The sequence below is a fragment of the Doryrhamphus excisus genome, chromosome 2, assembly GCF_030265055.1.
Source record: "Doryrhamphus excisus isolate RoL2022-K1 chromosome 2, RoL_Dexc_1.0, whole genome shotgun sequence".
Lineage (NCBI taxonomy): Eukaryota > Metazoa > Chordata > Actinopteri > Syngnathiformes > Syngnathidae > Doryrhamphus > Doryrhamphus excisus.
In genome coordinates, this window is record NC_080467.1 from 25,189,220 (window position 1) to 25,208,047 (window position 18,828).

Below are 18,828 nucleotides of genomic sequence, written 5' to 3' on the forward strand. Positions count from 1 at the left end.
GTCCATAGGTATGAATGTGAGTGTGAATGGTTGTTTGTCTATATGTGCCCTGTGATAAATGATAAATGATAATGATAAATTGTTACTTACTGCTTGCTCTTCCGACTTGTCCACACAACTAAGTAACATTGGGAAGGCGTAGGGCTTCAGCAAGCATGTTCACAAAACAGTCCAGTGTGAAATGCCGTTGACTGATTAAAATGCTTTTTTTTTTTGCATTTTTAGGGAATCAGAATCTCCAACCACTTGTGATGATGGCGTCTTTAGGAATTGTAAACAAATGTGATGTTCTTTTGACTTTTTATTTTCAAATTTACCACACATCAGGTAAATTTGGACAGTATCGGTTTAAAATCAGTATTGTCGATACCAACCTGAATTTTACTCAGAATCAGATTGTTGGAATCATTGGTACCACACATCTTTATCCACATATAGGAAAAAAAATAAGGATGCAGAGGCCACTTAGATACATTTGATACATCAAAGGTGGTCCCTTGGTTTTGGTATTTGGACATTCAAAGTGTTTATAGTTTGATTTATCTGCTATTTTCCTAAAATTGGTTCTTTTCTTTACGTGGTTGCACAGCATGTGTATATTGATGCATGCATTGCGTAGTAGCATTACCATAGCTGCACAGAATTAAAAGGTTAAAAAAGCATATTTTTCTTTACTTTATGACCTTACGGTTGTTTCAATTTTGAGGCACCATTGTGTAGCCAAGGAGTTAAATTTAAATGAGATCTGATGTTCTTTGTACATAGTGATATGAGTGGGGTTTTTTTTTATTAATGTGTTTCAAATGCCAAATCCTTTGAAATAGGTCTTCAAGCTGTGCTTGAGGGCTGACAAGCAGCTTGTTCAATATGTAAGATTGAGGGCAGAATGCATCATCAAAGATTCACATTCTCACTTCCAACTTGGCAAACTATAATAACCATTCAGCTCTACACACTCAACACAACACTGACACATAGTTAACATAACACAATACAAAGCTGAGCTTTAAACACTGTCACCGCTATCAATTATACACACAAAATACACACAAGTAAAACTCGGGAAGTACGCCGGCCAAATAATACATCACAAACCTTGCATCACCTTCCTCTCCCTCTGTGTTGTTTCCACTTTGTTCCAGAGATGGGCGGCATTAAGACCCTTGCGTGTCGGCCAATCAGCGCAGTGCCACGCTGGATAGCAGCCAATGGAAACAGGAAAATAAAGAGGTGGGCGTAGCTGCAAGTACAGCATGGTAGGCTGGTTTCTTGACTGCTGAATCCTGCTTGGGCTCTCAGTGAGATGTTTAAATGATGACATTACTCAAATGTTTTATGAATTTAATTCCTTTTTATGTTGTTCAATAAGACAATAATCTACAATTTTGCAGATTCAGAAATTAAACAAGGTATTAGACCAGGCCTCAATTTACTTGGGGGCCACTGGAGCTCGGGTCTGGGTGAGACGTTTGGGTGAGGTCTGGGTGAGGTTTTCAAAAAAAATAAAAAATTAAAAACAAAAAAATTTAAAAAACTTTGCGTTGGTTCCAATTTTCTACAAGAAAAGCTCTGATAAAACCTTCCACTGTTCTCAAATATCTTACTTTTTATTTTTCTACACAAAATAAGATGAAAAATAAATAAACAAATCAAGAATAAAGAAAATCAATCAATCAGTAATAAATAAATACATATAATAATAATAATAAAACGGCAAATAATAAAAACTTAAGAAACCACATACAGTTGGTGGGTAGACAAATTATTTTTTTTCAAATTAAAATGAACAAAGCATTATTAGAGCCCTGTAGACATGACAAAACACGACTATAGTCACATTTATACTCTTTTTATTTACAACATATTGCGCAACTGCAGGGTCTTGAGACACATGCTAACTCGCAAACTAGAGAGCTAGCGACCTAAACGGTAGCCTTCAAGTTATTTCCTTTAAACTTAAATAGCCAAAAACTTACCACTTCCACACGGATAGGGAGGATAACTATTAACAGTTATTTAACCTTTAACATGAACATTAATCAAACGTAATCATTTTTTCTGGGTACATGATACCATACAGCATCCATATCAAACTTGCGCGGGCCGCACTAACATTAAACTTTCATATCAAGGCGGGGGCCTCAAACTAGTGTCCGCGGGCCGCGTGTTTGAGACCCCTGTATTAGATTTTCTTTTCTTTTTTTTTAACAATTATTGGGATGTTTTAAATGTGAGCACAGGGCTGTTTTATAAGAATTTAATCTTTGCTTTTGTTACTGAGTCCTGTACTACAAAGGGGGATTTCTTCTTTCCCAGGGTAACTTTGTATATGTAGTACTACGGAGCTGGCTAACTTCTCCGAAGAATATTTCCAGTACAGATACTAATACTTTTTACTTACTGCTGGGGGTGATCATAATAGAGTTGTTGAAGGACTGTTATGCCTATCTCCCCCAAATATTGTCTCGTTACATCAGAAGAGTGACAACTAATGATGTGAAATGTCTTTACACAAATGTATGTTGCACTTTGTGATAATTTATTTGATGTAAAGTGCGTTATAAATTAAATTTATTATTATTATTATTATTAACAGACAAGAAGAGCCCAGCTACCTCAACTCAAACTGTAACTAACATAGCTAAAGTAAATTTTTGACAATAAAACTAACAGAAAAATCCAAAAACTTCACTACATAAATAGAATAACTTATTTTCTAAATATATGTTGAAATGTGTTTATTTATTTAACTGATAAAAAAATATGTTTTTAAAATAAATGAAGAATAAATAAATCAACATGTTCCCAGCATGTGTCCCCCATTTTTGGTCGATGCTGACACCATACCAGCAGATGTCGGTAGTGAGCAGTGAGGCCACGCTGACATGATAGAAAAAAAAACACAAACAACTCCTTAAAAACCCACCAAACCAAGATGGCGGTGCAGGAGACAGCATCTCAACTATCCATGGCTCTCAAAGTCCAAGAATACCCCACCCTGAAGGTAAACACCGACCGCAACTCCGACGAAGTGGCCGCTTATCGCCTGTGGCGTCGGCCAAACCCGCGACGTTGCTGGCAGAAAGTGTGATTGTCAGTAATTTGGTCACGATCTTGACAGCGGATGCTAAAGCTAGCCGACCTAGCTTAGCCAACCACGTCCATTAAATGCTTGTCTTGCTCCCATCATGAGGACACATGTTGTAGTCTAGCTGGACATCCTTTGCTGGTTTACAAGCCTTAATGGCCGCGTTCAGATTATTTATGCTGGCTGTTTCGTTTTGATGAATTCGCGGCTACTTAGTTATTAAATTGTGTTTTTTGAAATGACATGTCAATCTTAACATGGCACACTGTGGTATTGTTGCTGGATTTGACGACGGTCCGTAGCTGCGTTGTTTGGCTTTTTGGCGTCACTGTGTTATCTTTTTGACTGTCAGCTGCAAGCATGATCCAAATGGAACACGAACCAGAACACTGGTCGACCATCTCCTCAGCGACGTCAGCAAAGTGACATGCAAGACGTGCTTTAGTTAGCTTAGCTTAGCATTCATGCATACTGATTCCTAGCGGCTGAACGGGAGATATTTTTTGGGGGGGTTAGAACCCGTCCTCACTGTGCCACACAGCGGAGCAAATGTTCACCACAAAATGGCCAGCGAGAGAAAATGAGTGCAGCCCCGCTCTCTCTCGCCGCCTTCACCCATAATAACGAGCTGCGACACCGCCGCTGAAAGACGAACCAGCCTGGATCTCTCCCACTCTCAGCCCCCCTTTGCCTCGTCTGGAGCTTCTCGTCGTGAGTAGCAATACAAAGCTCACATGTTTAAAGTCAGCTTTTGGGGTGTGTGTGTGTTTTGAGGTGTCTTGGCTTAGCATGCTGCAGTCAGGGAATGATGATGATGATGGGATCCATTTTAAGTCTGCGTGGTTAGAAGTGGCACCAAATGGGGGTGGTGGGGGGGTGCCCACATCTGCAGATTGCATGTGTGCAGGAATGATGTCACAACTGCTTGTCTGCATTGCAACAAATACTGTTTCAGGTCCATTTTAAAATAGGATTTATTTTTGTCAGCTGTGTGTGGTAACACAACAAGCTGATGAACATACAGTACATGTAAGACATTGAAATACAGTCTAATTCCATTAATTTGGCCATTATGGGACTTATAGAGGTTAACCTCACCTTGGTCTAATATGTTGATTTGATTTATGTGAATTTTTTTCCACTACATTTGGTTGAAGGCTTTTATCATTCACCCTCTTTTGTCTTTTTTTGATCTCCAACCATATCAATGAATCATTTTTTTAAATGTTGTTTGAAATTTCTAATAAGCTTCAGACCTGACTGTTTTTTTTAGCCGAGCGAAGTTCACCCAGATAGTGCCTCAAGTAAGGTTTACAATTGAATATTAGAAGGAGAAGATACAAGCAACTGGAATGCTAGAGCTGGAGAGAATGATCAGCCCACCAGCCAAGGCCTAGTAAGGTCCGAGCCATCTCTAAAGTGAACCGGAGTTACTTTACCTCATAAGCCTGCTGTGGAGGTGGTCCCAATAATCAGTAAACGCGCTGTTAACTGTTTGTTAGTCTATTAGTCTGATCTGGTTTTAACCAATCCTTAGCTATGGGACTGGGCATCTCAGCCCGGAGCCAGAAAATATGACTAATAATTAAATGATTTATGTATGAATGCGTTTTCCCTTTCAACACATCATCTTTGAACAACTCCAACCTCTACAATATGACATTATATGGGGCATTTCAAAATCAATATTTATCTCAGAACATAACATGGCAAAAAAAAGAAATAAAATTTGGAAGAAATCTAGTGGAAGTCTTGAACAAACCTTTTATATATAAAATATGAAACTCACTTATTTGTTCATAAAAGGCACACAGATCGATACACAACACAGTGTGGATTAATTAAGCTCTGCACTGTTCATGTAATGATGCATTCAGGCGCATGGTAAACCAACCAATTAAATAACGTTAATGTGTGCCTTTTAAAGTAACAGCCCCGTTACTAATTGTGTTTTAGTGACATGGGCCAGCGCTACAGATTCTGATGGCCCTGGATAGATTACATTGACGTGGCAACACGTAGAAGCTGAAATCTGATTGGATAAAATTTTAGAAATTAAATACTGGATAAAATTTTAGAAATTAAATACATATACACGTAATTAGAACAAATTCCAGAATTTAAGTTGTAGGGCTTCTGATGGTGTACGCTGTGCTGGCCCTGATTTCACACCTTGGGTCTTAAGTTCCTGAAGCCATCATAGAGAAAATGGTGTCCTTAATGAGCATTTTACATGAACACCATCACTGACTGACTCGTCCATATACGGTACTAACTCGTAAATATGTACCTCCAGTTGCCCTTATTGTCATTATTCACAGACTATTGAGTTTGACATATTTTGCAAATCTGATTTAGTTCCTCAAGAAAATGTTCACGGACAAAACCAGAGCATTCAAGAAAGAACACATAATCTTCATTTTGTTTGTGTTGCCAAACAACCAAATGTGTGAAATAGCCGGTGATACATTGGATTCAATTGTCAATGCATTTTTAGATTAATACTTAACAATAGTTTATATGTATCATTGCGGTTTCCCACAATAAACCTTGAACGCCCCTCTTCTGGTCGTTGTCTTGCAGGTGCCCTACGAGACTTTGAACAAACGCTTCCGAGCGGCCCAGAAGAACATCGACAGGGAGACGAGTCACGTCACCATGGTGGTCGCCGAGCTGGAGAAGACGCTCAGCAGCTTCCCTGTGGTCGACTCCGTGGTGTCCCTGCTGGACGGAGTGGTGGAGAAACTCAGCGCCCTGAAAAGAAAGGTAAAGCACACACTAAGTATACCTGACTATAAAAAAACCTGCCTGGTTGATACAATTATTAACACTGTTATTATTGCTAAATAAAATAATGCCATCAGGGACGCTATGTCCCCACCCACTCACATCGTTTTGCAGTCATTTTAATATACGTTTGGTTTTTTTTTTTTAATGGGTCCCACAGGCTGCTGAGTCCATCCAAGCGGAGGATGAAAGCGCCAAGCTGTGCAAGCGGCGCATCGAGCACCTGAAGGAGCACAGCAGCGACCAGCCAGCCTCCGTCAACTTGTGGAAGAAGAAGCGCATGGACCGCATGATGGTGGAGCATCTGCTTCGCTGCGGCTACTACAACACTGCCGTCAAGCTGGCCAGACAGAGCGGCATCGAGGTGACTCCCGCTTGGCTCCTTCGCTGTCGTTCTGAGAAGCACACAGTGACTTCACGGGCTGTTGAATATATATATATACCCTCCTTTTTCAGGATCTTGTCAACATTGAGATGTTCCTCACAGCAAAGGAAGTGGAGGAATCCCTGGAGAGGCAGGAGACAGCCACCTGCTTAGCCTGGTGCCATGATAACAAATCCCGCCTTCGCAAGATGAAGGTGTCTGTCATAATAATATTGTAGCGGGAATAAAATGTTCTCACGTTAGTCGTCGTCGTCGTCTGCTGTGAGCATTTACACTGTCGCTAACTTTTGCTTTGTCTTTTCCACAGAGCTGTCTAGAGTTCAGTCTGAGGATTCAGGAGTTCATTGAGCTGATCCGGCAAAACAAACGAATGGATGCCGTCAGGTACCGTGAGCGTTTACAAATACCACTTTAATATCCGCATCACCTCATACTAATTGGGTGTGCTTGTGTGCGTCAGACATGCAAGGAAACACTTCAGCCAAGCAGAAGGTGGGCAGCTGGATGAAGTTCGGCAGGTGATGGGCATGCTGGCCTTCCCCTCAGATACACACATCTCTCCATACAAGGTAACACAGCTGTCACTCAATGGGACAATAAAATGACGTAATCATGTGGGCGTTTCATTGGGAGTCTGGAAATTAAGTACATCGTTTAACAATAATACAGTGGTTCCCAAACGTTTTTTTATTTTTTTGCAGTGCCCCCCACCCCCCTTTTTTTGGCGATTGGCAATTATTTTCAGCCCAACCCCCGAGTGCATTAGAGGTGGCTATGCTGTGCCGACGCCCACCACCTCAAAACTGTTAACCTAGGTGAAACCTCCATTAGTCTGACTAGTACACTGCTTTAATAACAGTACAGAATGTCATTAAAGTGAGTACACACCTCATATTTATGCAAATATTTTATTATATCTTTTCATGGGACAACAATAAATAAACAAGTCAAGTGTACAGCTTTAATTTAAATTTGCTGTCCCCTCAAAATAACTCAATACACTGTCAATACAATGTCTAAACCAATGGCAACATACGTGAGTACACGTGTACAAATTTGGGCCAAAATTTTCCATCCTGTGGTCATGTAAATTGATTGATTGCAACACAAATGGTGTTACAAGGGCTTTAGTGTGAATGGAGATCTGGTGTGTTACTTTCATACTGGTTGCTGGAAGTTCAGCATTGTATTTTAACTCTTGAGAATGCAAAATAAATAATTTTTGCTCTACATAAAGATTGAATATTTTGCAGAAATTTGCAAAAAAATACCTCACTTTTTGTGAAATACTGTAGGTTGACAAGGAGTCACATGACCTTTGGTAAAACAATTCCTTCCAAATGCAAAGTACACTGATTAACGTGTCACTCCCAGTGGTTGCTGAATCTCGTCTTTCGTTCCCCTTACTGTCCCAAAAGGATCTTTTGGATCCGGCACGCTGGAAGATGCTGATCCAACAGTTCCGATATGACAACTACAGACTGCACCAGCTGGGGAACAACTCTGTCTTCACCATCACGCTGCAGGCCGGCCTGTCTGCCATCAAGACGCCGTATCCTTCCATACTACCAAATCGTTGTTGGGGCATCTTCTAGGACTACAATTGCTCTACAAATTATTGTTGATTAATAATATTGTCAACATTATTTTGAGACATTTTTTAAATTAATGTAATGATAATATATGGTATAATAAGGGTCATCAAAAATTAATTATAAAAATTGGAAACTCAATGTAATTTAATTTCTCAGTCATTAAATTACATATATATTAATCAAATCAAATCAACTTTATTTGTATAGCACTTTTCCTGCAAAGACATGCAACACAAAGCGCTTTACAGAATTAAAACAATTACCACAATTAAAAGGAAAAAACAAAGAAACAAAAGAAAGCCCCTCCTTCCCACCCTCCATACTCGACACACACACACACACACACACATATAATCATAATAATCATCTATCCATCAATTATCCCAGGTGTCTCTGGGCGAAAGGTGAGGTACATCCTGGACTGGTGGCCAGCCAATCACAGGGCACATATAGACAAACAACCATTCACACTCACATTCATACCTATGGACAATTTGGAGTTGACAATTAACCTAGCATGTTTTTGGAATGTGGAATGAGTATCCATAGAAACCGTTTTGTCGGTTAAGTGATGTATTGATTATCATGACAGTCTTCAGTTTTACAAGTGCAATCTGATGAAATTTGGTAAGCAGGCAGTTTTGTATGCGTTTCTTTTGTCAGAAGTTGTGATGGATACCAAAATAAGTGACCCCCCACCCCTTAACCTCCATGATGCATTCAGTCAGTGCTACAAAGAGGACGGTACCTCCAAGAACCCCGACTGCCCCGTGTGCAGTAAATCCCTAAACAAGCTGGCCCAGCCTCTACCCATGGCTCACTGCGCCAACTCCAGGCTAGTGTGTAAGATCTCTGGAGAGGTCATGAACGAGAACAACCCCCCCATGATGCTGCCCAATGGTTATGTGTACGGCTACAATGTGAGTGCAGCGCAGACAACACGCCGTTTTCCGGATGTCCTTTTAAATACTTTGGTTTTTTTTTTTATTCCTCTACCAGTCGCTGCTGTCCATCCGCCAAGATGACAAGGTGGTTTGTCCCAGAACCAAAGAAGTCTTCAACTTCTCACAGGCGGAGAAGGTCTACATCATGTGATGATGTCGGCGATGCAACACCATTAGGATGCAAAAAGGCCCGTCGTCGCTCAGCTGATGTGATCCACTAATTTTCGCCTCTACCACACAAATACACCAGGAGACCCCCCATTCTTGTGTCCTTCACCAAGACATGATGAACTCATTGGGCCATTTTATTTCTCTGAGTCACTGGGTGCTTCCCTCGCAAGATCGGACGAGGCCAGACGGTCATCTTTTCACAGGCCTTTACCAACTCAACGCTAGACTCCTGGAAGTAGATGTTCAAATTCAGTACAGCCGATGAATACACTCTCTGAGCTCAACAAGACTAACTCCTCGCTGAGAGGACAGCTCATTTGGTAGCAACTGTGTGTGTGCGTGCGTGTGTTTGTGCGTGTGAGACGCAACTCCTCTGTGGCTGGATGGAGATCCACATGCCTGTGTCGTTTGCCTTTCATCCCCCCATCATCAGGACTGCAACAGGCTGGCTTTTGAAATGTAAATAGGAGGCAGGCTTTGTGGGGGAGGGAAAAGACTACAGAGGCCAACCTCCTGAACAGCAGACTGAACAAGTCTTTTCTCTGCTATGAACCGGTGGTGGTTTAACTCCTTGTTTCTTACTAACTTGCTCATGAACGTCATGTTAATAATCTCTCGTCAGTCTTCTCATGATGGTTGTCCTTGATGAATTTGAACCGGTGGTCTTCCTTTGCCTGGCTTAATAAGGTTTCATTGTCACATCCATGTGAAAATTTGCTTATTTATTGCACTTTTCATGGGAATTACACCACACAGACTAAGGTACTAGGACACCAAAGTGAAGAGCAGTTTCCATTCTTCCAGGAAGACTTGAACAATATTTTGGAAGTGTGTCATGTGAGGTCACTGTGGCTCTTGTTCTTCCACACCAAACCCATCAAAGCATGCGTGTATGGATGTTGCTTTGGGCAGTGGGAGCAGAAAAGACCCTTCCTCAAAGTGTTCCCACAAAATTCCTGAAGAATTAACCTTGAGGGGCTGATTTATCACAATTCCAAGATAGGTCCCAATACTTTTGTCCATGTGGTGTGTGTGCCATTCTAATTATTTCAATAAACATTTTAATTTGATGCTGTTTTTGAATAAAATAACTGTTGATTTATTTTTTTGCCCTTGTTAAAAAATAAATTGAATAAACGATTGAGGTGATCAGAGGAATTTGAGTGTGAATTAATGCACAAATGATCAAAGTATGAATAGTCACACTCTTAAATCCCCATACAAAGCCAGTGAGACTGAGGAAGATGAAGCTTATCCATGAATTTGTGTTCATTGACAAATCAAATGTTGCTGTCATTGAATGCGTTTGGACCGTCTAGTGTGTTTCTGTTCTTAGACTATAGGAAGATTGTTTCATGGTCAATATGCCTCATAAAGATTTTACCAGACTTTTGAATTTTGCTTATGTGTGTCTTGTTTCCTTTTATCCACTCTTGATGGCTGAGGGTGTGATTCATACACCCCCGGCTTTACTCCCTTCACATAGAAATTTAAATGTGCCAGATTTCTCACCTGAAACTAAGGCTCCATTTGGGGAGGGTATATTTGTGACATCCACCATAGAGATGCAAATAACTGAAGAAATCCTGTTCAGCAAAAAGTCAATTTAACTTTTATAATACAGCTTTTATTCTGCTAAGTGATATGTGTCCTTTGGGTTTTCATTTTAGTATTGGTTACTTAAATATTTAAAATAAACTTAAAACGATAATAATATTTGAGGCAGGCACACTAGACTGAAAAACTAGCAAAAACAACTACTGTCTACTGTTAAACAATTAATGTCAGTTAATCCCTAAAAGTTAAAAACATTCTCCCGGGTGTATCCCAAACAAGACTTTTAGAAAATTGATAGCATTTTTATGTCGTTTTGTGTTAATTCGTCATAAAGGCACGCTTTATAATTTTTTTTTTTTTTAAACACGCTGTCTCTTTAAATTAACAGCACCGGAAAAGGCATTCTGGACAATGAAGCTAGTCTGACGTCACGCGCGTGCCATATAAATCTAACTGCGTTACTGGCTCGTCCACCATTTTGGGATTCTATGGTTGCTCTTGCCTAGTCATTGCAATCTCATCGCTTCTCAAAGATGTCTGACCAGCTTTGTAAACTCTTCGTCGGAGGCCTCAACGTGGACACAGACGACGATGGCCTGCGTAAGCACTTCGAGCAGTACGGGGTTCTGACCGACTGCGTTGTGGTGGTGAACAAGCAGCTGCAGAGGTCTCGCTGCTTCGGCTTCGTCACCTACTCGACGCCGGAGGAGGCAGACGCAGCCATGGACGCTAGGCCGCACAACGTCGACGGCAACTCGGTTGAGGTGAAGCGGGCCATGTCGCGAGAAGACGCCAACAAGCCTGAGGCCCTCGCTAAGGTGAAGAAAATATTTGTCGGTGGCCTGAAAGACGACATCGAAGAGGATCACCTGACCGAATATTTCTCACAATATGGTCAAATCGAAAAGTCTGAAGTCATCTCTGAGAAAGATACCGGTAAGAAGAGAGGCTTCGGCTTTGTTTACTTCACCGACCACGACGCTGCCGACAAGGCTGTGGTAGTGAAGTTCCACACCATTAATGGACATAAGGTGGAGGTGAAGAAAGCCCTCACCAAGCAAGAGATGCAGGCGGCAAATAGATCCGGCATGGCGCCTCGAGGAAGGCCGGGCCGCGGCATGAGGGGAAGTCAAAATGGCTTCAGTGGCAGAGACTATGGCGGAAACTACAACTACGGAAATGGCGGAGGCTACAATGGCGGCGGCGGAGGAGGAGGAGGGTATGGTGGCTATGGAGGACATTATGGTGGTGGCTACGGAGACCAAGGAAGCGGCTATGGTGGCGGAAACGGCTACAACGACTTCGGCTCCTATGGCCAACACGCCTCTGGCTACGGTCCCATGAAAGGAGGACCCTTCGGAGGTCAGAGGAACCCTGCCCCCTACACCCGGGGAGGTGGCGGCGGCGGCGGCTACCCGAGAGGCGGCGGCTACTGCGGCTACTAGATCACCCCCCCGTATCGATTCCCTCCAGCCAGGATTTGGACGTCAAAAGTTAATCACTAAGGGGTGTCGTTTGTCATGGCGGACCCCGTAAACATAATGAAGACCTCAAAGCCCCGAACAGGTAGGAAGGTCACTTCCCGAAAGAAACCTGCCTAAAGTTAAACACAAGCAACTAGGACACTTACCATAAAATAAATTTATGTACCATTTCCCCTACAGCGTGTAGTCTACGTTTAAATAGATTTTTTTATTTGCGTTCACCTATTGTTGAAGGGTTGTTTTGGTATGATTATTTTAATTACATTTTAAGCTTATTAGATACATGTTTGTTTTTCTCCTGAATGAAGTTTGTGTTTTTGAATATAAGCAGGTGATTTATTTTGTGTGGTTTTGTCAAAGGGCGGCTTATTTCATTATTCATCCCCAAAGATGGAGGCAACACAAGTTCTTTCATCATGTGTTCCCAAATCACACTTAGCTTTAGTTACAGCTCCAGTTTCAACATGTTATTACCCTTAATTTGTAGCGATATGCATATGTATGCTATGTACTTCCTTGTTCATGAAAACCTTATTACTGTTTCAAGACACTTGTGTATGTTTTTTTTAAATAAAACCTTACACCACATAGCTTAGTTTTACTTACTTATTCCTCAAGTTTATCCACAGGTCAGCTTGTAGTTACGAGGCTTCTTTCCCAAAGTTTATTGCCTTAAAGTCAGGTGGGTGAAAAGGTTACAGACGTCTGCCCACAGCCAATGCATGTAGGCTTCTAGGGTTTGACTTTTTTCATTATACAACTGTGATTTCTTTAATCATCTTTCTCTAGCACATGTGAACCCTCTTTTGTGGACACGTTTTATCTTTGCTTATTCCTTTTTGATTATTCCTACATTTAGGTGTTCTTACTCGTATTCCAGTAGGCTACCCCAGCCAAAATAGCCGTAGCAGTTTGTTTGTAGGCTACATCAGGACCCTGTTGATTACCTGGGGTCGATTGTGATAGGAGTCTGAAATATCACTTTAGGATATCCACATCCAGCCAACTAGGTATGTAAATCAACCTGTCTTTACTCTGTGTTGGTCAACAATGTATAGACTTATCTTATCTTACTACATTAATCCTAGCTAATTTTTATTTATGTAAAAAACAATTGGGGGAGGGGGTGGCTCTTAAATTTGGGTCTTAATGACTTTGGTGGAGGGGATCCAAATGTTCCACCATTTAAAATTAATTATTGGAACAAGTGGTGGTGTTTGAGTCTCCATGTTGGAAATTTTGATTTGTGCACAATCTCACATGTCTTGTCTTCCATTTCCTCCAGGTTGCTATGGTAACCTGGTCAGGAGAGCGGCACCCTGATGGTGATGTGGGTGTGCGGGTGCACATCCACAGGGGAGGACCCAGAAGGTGGTTGTCTTCTCCCCTCAGGTGAAGTCCCATTTCACTAAGGACCTGCCCCCGTTGGCTTCTAGATGGGGGTCATCTTGTTCCCTACTGGTGATGCTTGGTTGAGAGTGAACGTGCATGCAGACCCCAGTGCCAACAAAAGAGATTTTGTATCAAATATATTATGTTTCCCACAGGACTGCAATCTACTTGGGGCTTTGGGAGTAGGCTCTAGAAGACGTTATGGATTTGCTTAACTGGCCACGATGAAAGTGCATATGATTTTTTGATTGTTGTGGGAGACAAAGTGCGTCAAACATGAATAGCAAAACAAATACGTTTACAATACAAAGGGATTTTTCTCAGGCTTTTTAGTCGCTAGCAAGGCTGGAATCTCAGGGTATCTGACAATATTTTCATTATAGGATGAAAAACAAAAAAATGCCTTTATTTTTGCTGCACAATTTAAATCATAATAGAAATGGCATCAAGTACAAATAGCAAACGCTGAAAAATTACTCCCAACATACCTGTAAATGGTTTTTGTTTTGGGTGTCTCAGCTCATGTCTTAGTAGCTCAAATAAGTAGAAACCTACCAAAAATATTTAGTGTCAGTCTGTCCCAGATGGTCCGACTCTAACTGAAACACTCCTGATTTTGTTTTCCCGCAAGAAATAAAGCACATTCAGACACCCCAAAATATCCATCCATCAATTTTCTATGCTGCTTATCCTTGCTAGGATCGTGGGTGTGCTGGAGCCTCTCTCAGCTGTCTTCACGCAAGAGGCAGGGCACACTCTGGACTGGTCACAGGCCAATTGCAGGACACATGCTAACGTATATTTTTGGACTGGAGTACCCGGCGTAAACATGACAGACGCTCAAGCGGCGAATAGAACCCAGGTTTTCCTGATGATCTGTGTGGCCTACATCCTAACCACCCATTCACTGTGCGGCACCAAAAAATATCAAAACACTTCCATAATTAGTTTGCATGCAGAAATAAAACTGGAAGTGCACTTTTACCTAGACTGTTGACAACTGTGAGGCAGCAAGATTCAGACAGACGTAAACTTAATTGGACATAATCCAAAAATAGGCTAACCGGATGGATTTCGATCTATAGTAGTCCTGACATACCGGTACCGGCTGTTTATTTGAAGAATTTGTATTTTATTTTTAAGATATGCCTCTATTCGTCCCTCAGTGGGGAAATTTGTATTGCACAGCATCAAGAGTACAGAGTCTGTTAAGCAGTACAAAATACACAATATAGAAAAATAAACAACCCAAGTATTAACAAAATCTACAGTTTTTCCCAGAGTTATATACAATATGGTATGTAGATATGAAGCGAAATGAGATATATGACCAGTCTATACACTGAGATCTTGTTAGAGAGTTAATATGAGGCATTATGGAAACATTTTCATGGCAGTCTTGGGAGCCATCAGGCCAGAAAAAAAGTTGCTACATTTATAATTAGTCGCATTCATTCATTTTCTACCGCTTTTTCCTCACGAGGGTCGCGGGGGTGCTGGAGCCTATCCCAGCTGTCTTCGGGCGAGAGGCGGGGTACACCCTGGACTGGTGGCCAGCCAATCACAGGGCACATATAGACAAACAACCATTCACACTCACATTCATACCTATGGACAATTTGGAGTGGCCAATTAACCTAGCATGTTTTTGGAATGTGGGAGGAAACCGGAGTACCCGGAGAAAACCCACGCATGCACGGGGAGAACATGCAAACTCCACACAGAGATGGCCGAGGGCGGGGACCGAACCCTGGTCTCCTAGCTGTGAGGTCTGCGCACTAACCACCAGACCGCCGTGCCGCCCATAATTAGTCACATTTTAAGTAAAATGTAGAGGGGTCTGAATATTCGCTAAATGTAGCTACCAGATCTCTAAGTAAACACTGATCCCTCCTGCAATATGTTCTTATTCTCTGACAAACCAGGTGCGTTAAGCAAGTTAGGATGCCCTCTACTCTATGGACCGCAAGCGCCGTTCAAGTCCCATTGTATGTTAATGAGAGCATATATTCACGTGGACTGCCACAAATAAACTAATGCCTGGGAAATACTTCATGGCTCATTTAAGATTTTATTAAATATTTTCTCTGAGGCTGCATGGTGGAGAATGGTTTGTGTGCCTGCCACACAGCTAGGAGGCCCAGGTTTGATTCCCTGCTCTGTGGAGTTTGTATGTTCTCCCTGTGCATTCGTGGGTTTTCTCTGGGTACTCCGGTTTCCTCCCACATTCCAAAAACATGCTAGGTTAATTGGCGACTCCAAATTGTCCATAGGTATGAATGTGAGTGTGAATGGTTGTTTGTCTATATGTGCCCTGTGATTGGCTGGCCACCAGTCCAGGGTGTACCCCGCCTCTCGCCCGAACACAGCTGGGTTAGGCTCCAGCATGCCCGCAACCCCCGTGAGGTTAAGCGGTACAGAAAATGGATGGATGGATTTTTTTCCAAGTTAGGATTTTCTGAAAATGAGCGCACTGATTTCACAGATCTCAGCATGTTTTAGTATTTGTGTCCAGGTAAAGTGGTGCTCCTTTTTTATACTTTGTTTTTCTGATGTTTTTATAGGTTTCCAGTGCTCATGGAGATCTGACCATCCTAACACATCCTATTTATAAATGGTCCAGTTTTTTTTGGTTAAGTCAAATAAATATTTCTCAATGCAATATTCTTATGTTGATTTTTTACACAGGGTTGTATAGCCGGTGGCTATATTTTCATATTAACAGCTGTTAATATGCGATACATGAATAAATTGATGAGTTGAAGACTTTATTGATGTACATGTTGAAATACCGTGTTGCAATAGGGAAAAGATGAGTATAAGTGATTTTTTAAAATCATTTTTGGTGTAAGAATTAGCTTTATACTACAATGTCCACCAGACTTTCGTGCTTGGAAAAAATCAACTGCTGATTTAGCATAAAATATATGAAGGTTAATAAGCAGTTTTAAACAACTGCGTAGCTTTGTTGCAGCGTATGTGATGTAAAGTGAAAGGCTTTTAAGGTATGAAAGGTAATGGCGAGCTCAGATAGGCCAACGCATGGATTTCTATTTTTTAATGAGTACAATGTATGGATTATTTAGGTAAGTGACACTGATGCGCAATGATCGCCTGCAGTATTAGAAAGGCTCTGTCGGAATTGACTGAAAAACTAGTGCTGCACGGCGTCTTAAACGTATAAAACGTTATTTTTTTCCCGACGAAACGTTCAGTATTTACACATTTTCCCTCCATCTTTGTCCCGACGGAACGTTCAGTCGCTACCCATTTCCCTCCACGCGTGCGTTTCATTTTAGGATTTTCAACGTTAAACGGAGTAGCATGAACGCTATTGGTTGGGCTGCCCATCGGAGGCGTTGGTTTTTGTTCAAGCTGACCAATCAGCGTTCACAACGTCGTATGAAAGGCAGCGAATCAAACGGCCCGCCCTGTGCGTTGTTCATTGAAGAAGGAGAGGGCCGCTCTGTCGCACCTTCCTCAGCACGAAACCAGTCATGGCGTCCAAACTTTGCAAGCTTTTTGTCGGAGGCCTAAACGTGGAGACTACAGACGATGGTCTCCGCGGCTATTTCGAGCAGTACGGGGTGCTCAGCGACTGTGTGGTGGTCATGAACCAGCTTCTGGGACGTTCCCGCTGCTTCGGTTTCATAACCTACTCGACGCCGGAGGAGGCCGACACAGCAATGGCGTCCAAGCCACATGTCGTTGACGGACACAACGTGGAGCTGAAAAGAGCAGTCGCTCGGGAGGACGCACACAACCCAGACGTCTCGGCCAACGTCAAGAAAATCTTCGTCGGCGGCGTGAAGGACCACATTGAGTCCGAGAACCTGAGCGACTACTTCTCCCAGTTCGGCGTCGTGGAGAAGGCCGAGATAATCACCGACAAGCAGACCGGCCGGAAGCGTGGCTTCGGCTTTGTCTTCTTCGAGGACACCGACTCTGCCACCAAGGCGGCGCTGACCAAGTTCCACACCATCAACGGAAACAAGGTGGAGGTCAAGAAAGCCATGAGCAAGCAGGAGATGTCTACTACCGGCCGCGGCGGCGGAAGGGGTCGCGGAAGAGGGATGCAAAGCTTCGGCGGCGGTAGAGGCGGCGGCTTCGGTGGAGGAGGATATGGCGGCGGCTATGGAGGCGGCTACGGGGGAGGCTATGGCGGCGGCTACAATGGCGGCGGCGGCGGTTATGGAGGCGGCTACGGGGGTTACGAAGAGTACGACAATAGCATGGGTGGCGGATACAGCAACGGTGACTTTGGGGAGGGCTACGGACAGCAGCACTCCAGCTACGGTGCGATGAAGGGGGGCAACTACGCCTTCAGGAGCGCGGCCCCGTACACCAGAGGCGGCTACGGCAGGGGGGGCTACGGAGGCGGCTATTAGATTTCCCTCCACTTTTCATACAGCAGCCATGGGGGAACCAGCTTCCAGTGAACTTAAATACACACCAACATGGGTTGTCTGAGTTGAATTAAAGGGAGAGGTGCCCATCACCCATGCCGAATGAATGAGTCTGTCCCCGGGATCCCGACCACCCTCACCCGGACCCCCATCTGTCCTCTTATTCCTCTTTATGGACGTTACTACTAAGAATTGTGAATTATTGCAATGTAATTATGTTGTGGGGGGTACGTGCTCTGGACAAGTTTGTCACTGCTTTGTGAAGTCCATTTTTTTGTGTCTCAGGGTAAGGGAAGTGATCGCTTGAATTTCCTGAACCTCGACATTTGTTTTTTTTTTTTACTATGACAAAGATCTTTCTGCAGATATGTCACATTGTTTAATTAGAAACTGATTTTCCACTTTGCTTTCTCATTACATGTTTTGTTTAGATTAAAACTTGTTTTTTTCAAATGTTCAGCACACCCCTATGTTTGGTTTTATTAAAGTTTTTAATGTTCGGAATTCAACAATCCTGTCTTTCATTGTATGCATGCAACCTTGATGGCCATCAGGGGGCAGGAGCGTCGCTCATTGTCTGCTCGGCCTGGGCCTACACTGGCAGTTGTAGCATCGACTCGATACTGCCAATTCAATTGTACTTCCAATTTGATCACAAAACGTGTACATTTACACAAATCAATAGTGCACATTAACTTAATACTTGTGCTTTATGATAAACCCCCAGTATCAAACCATATCACCAGTACATAGTTTTATGGGAAAAAATAATAGATTTAATCTCGCTACTATCGATCCAATATAGATTGAACTGGTATCGATGGTTATCTGAATCGATCCATATCGGCCATTTTATTTGGGATAATTGGGTGAGGGTAAAGGAAGAAGCAGGGAGCACTTAGTGAAGATTTTTTTAAAGGCCACTACGTTACTTGCATCATTTAAGAACATTGCCTCACATTTGGGGAATGTTTTAATTTTACGTTTGTTATTTTTGTTCACTTGAATCCCCCAAATAC

The 18,828-nt window shown here is 42.4% G+C and overlaps 3 protein-coding genes across 6 annotated transcripts; all 3 read left to right on the plus strand.

Annotated features, from left to right (window-relative positions):
• Positions 1–822: 822 nt before the first annotated feature.
• On the plus strand, positions 823–10,373 carry maea (macrophage erythroblast attacher, E3 ubiquitin ligase). 3 transcript variants are annotated; one of them, XM_058064685.1, is made up of 9 exons: positions 823–1,230; positions 5,672–5,854; positions 6,036–6,239; positions 6,332–6,454; positions 6,568–6,644; positions 6,721–6,829; positions 7,679–7,812; positions 8,580–8,775; positions 8,855–10,373. In XM_058064685.1, the coding sequence occupies exons 2-9, from the start codon at positions 5,747–5,749 to the stop codon at positions 8,948–8,950; spliced, it is 1,047 nt and encodes a 348-aa protein (XP_057920668.1). In that variant the 5' UTR covers positions 823–1,230; positions 5,672–5,746; the 3' UTR covers positions 8,951–10,373. The 3 variants fall into 3 exon arrangements, with proteins under 3 accessions (XP_057920668.1, XP_057920666.1, XP_057920667.1); XM_058064683.1 differs by lacking the exon at positions 823–1,230 and adding an exon at positions 2,874–3,004; XM_058064684.1 differs by lacking the exon at positions 823–1,230 and adding an exon at positions 3,097–3,799.
• A 595-nt stretch (positions 10,374–10,968) lies between these two features.
• On the plus strand, positions 10,969–16,119 carry LOC131119063 (heterogeneous nuclear ribonucleoprotein A0-like). 2 transcript variants are annotated; one of them, XM_058064686.1, is made up of 3 exons: positions 10,969–12,093; positions 13,297–13,403; positions 15,968–16,119. In XM_058064686.1, the coding sequence occupies exon 1, from the start codon at positions 11,061–11,063 to the stop codon at positions 11,970–11,972; it is 912 nt and encodes a 303-aa protein (XP_057920669.1). In that variant the 5' UTR covers positions 10,969–11,060; the 3' UTR covers positions 11,973–12,093; positions 13,297–13,403; positions 15,968–16,119. The 2 variants fall into 2 exon arrangements, with proteins under 2 accessions (XP_057920669.1, XP_057920670.1); XM_058064687.1 differs by lacking the exon at positions 15,968–16,119 and having other exon boundaries at positions 13,297–15,451.
• Positions 16,120–16,822: 703 nt separating this feature from the next.
• Positions 16,823–18,313, plus strand: LOC131119090 (heterogeneous nuclear ribonucleoprotein A0-like). Its single transcript, XM_058064688.1, has one exon. The coding sequence runs from the start codon at positions 16,901–16,903 to the stop codon at positions 17,789–17,791; it is 891 nt and encodes a 296-aa protein (XP_057920671.1). The 5' UTR covers positions 16,823–16,900; the 3' UTR covers positions 17,792–18,313.
• The last annotated feature ends 515 nt before the right edge of the window (positions 18,314–18,828 follow it).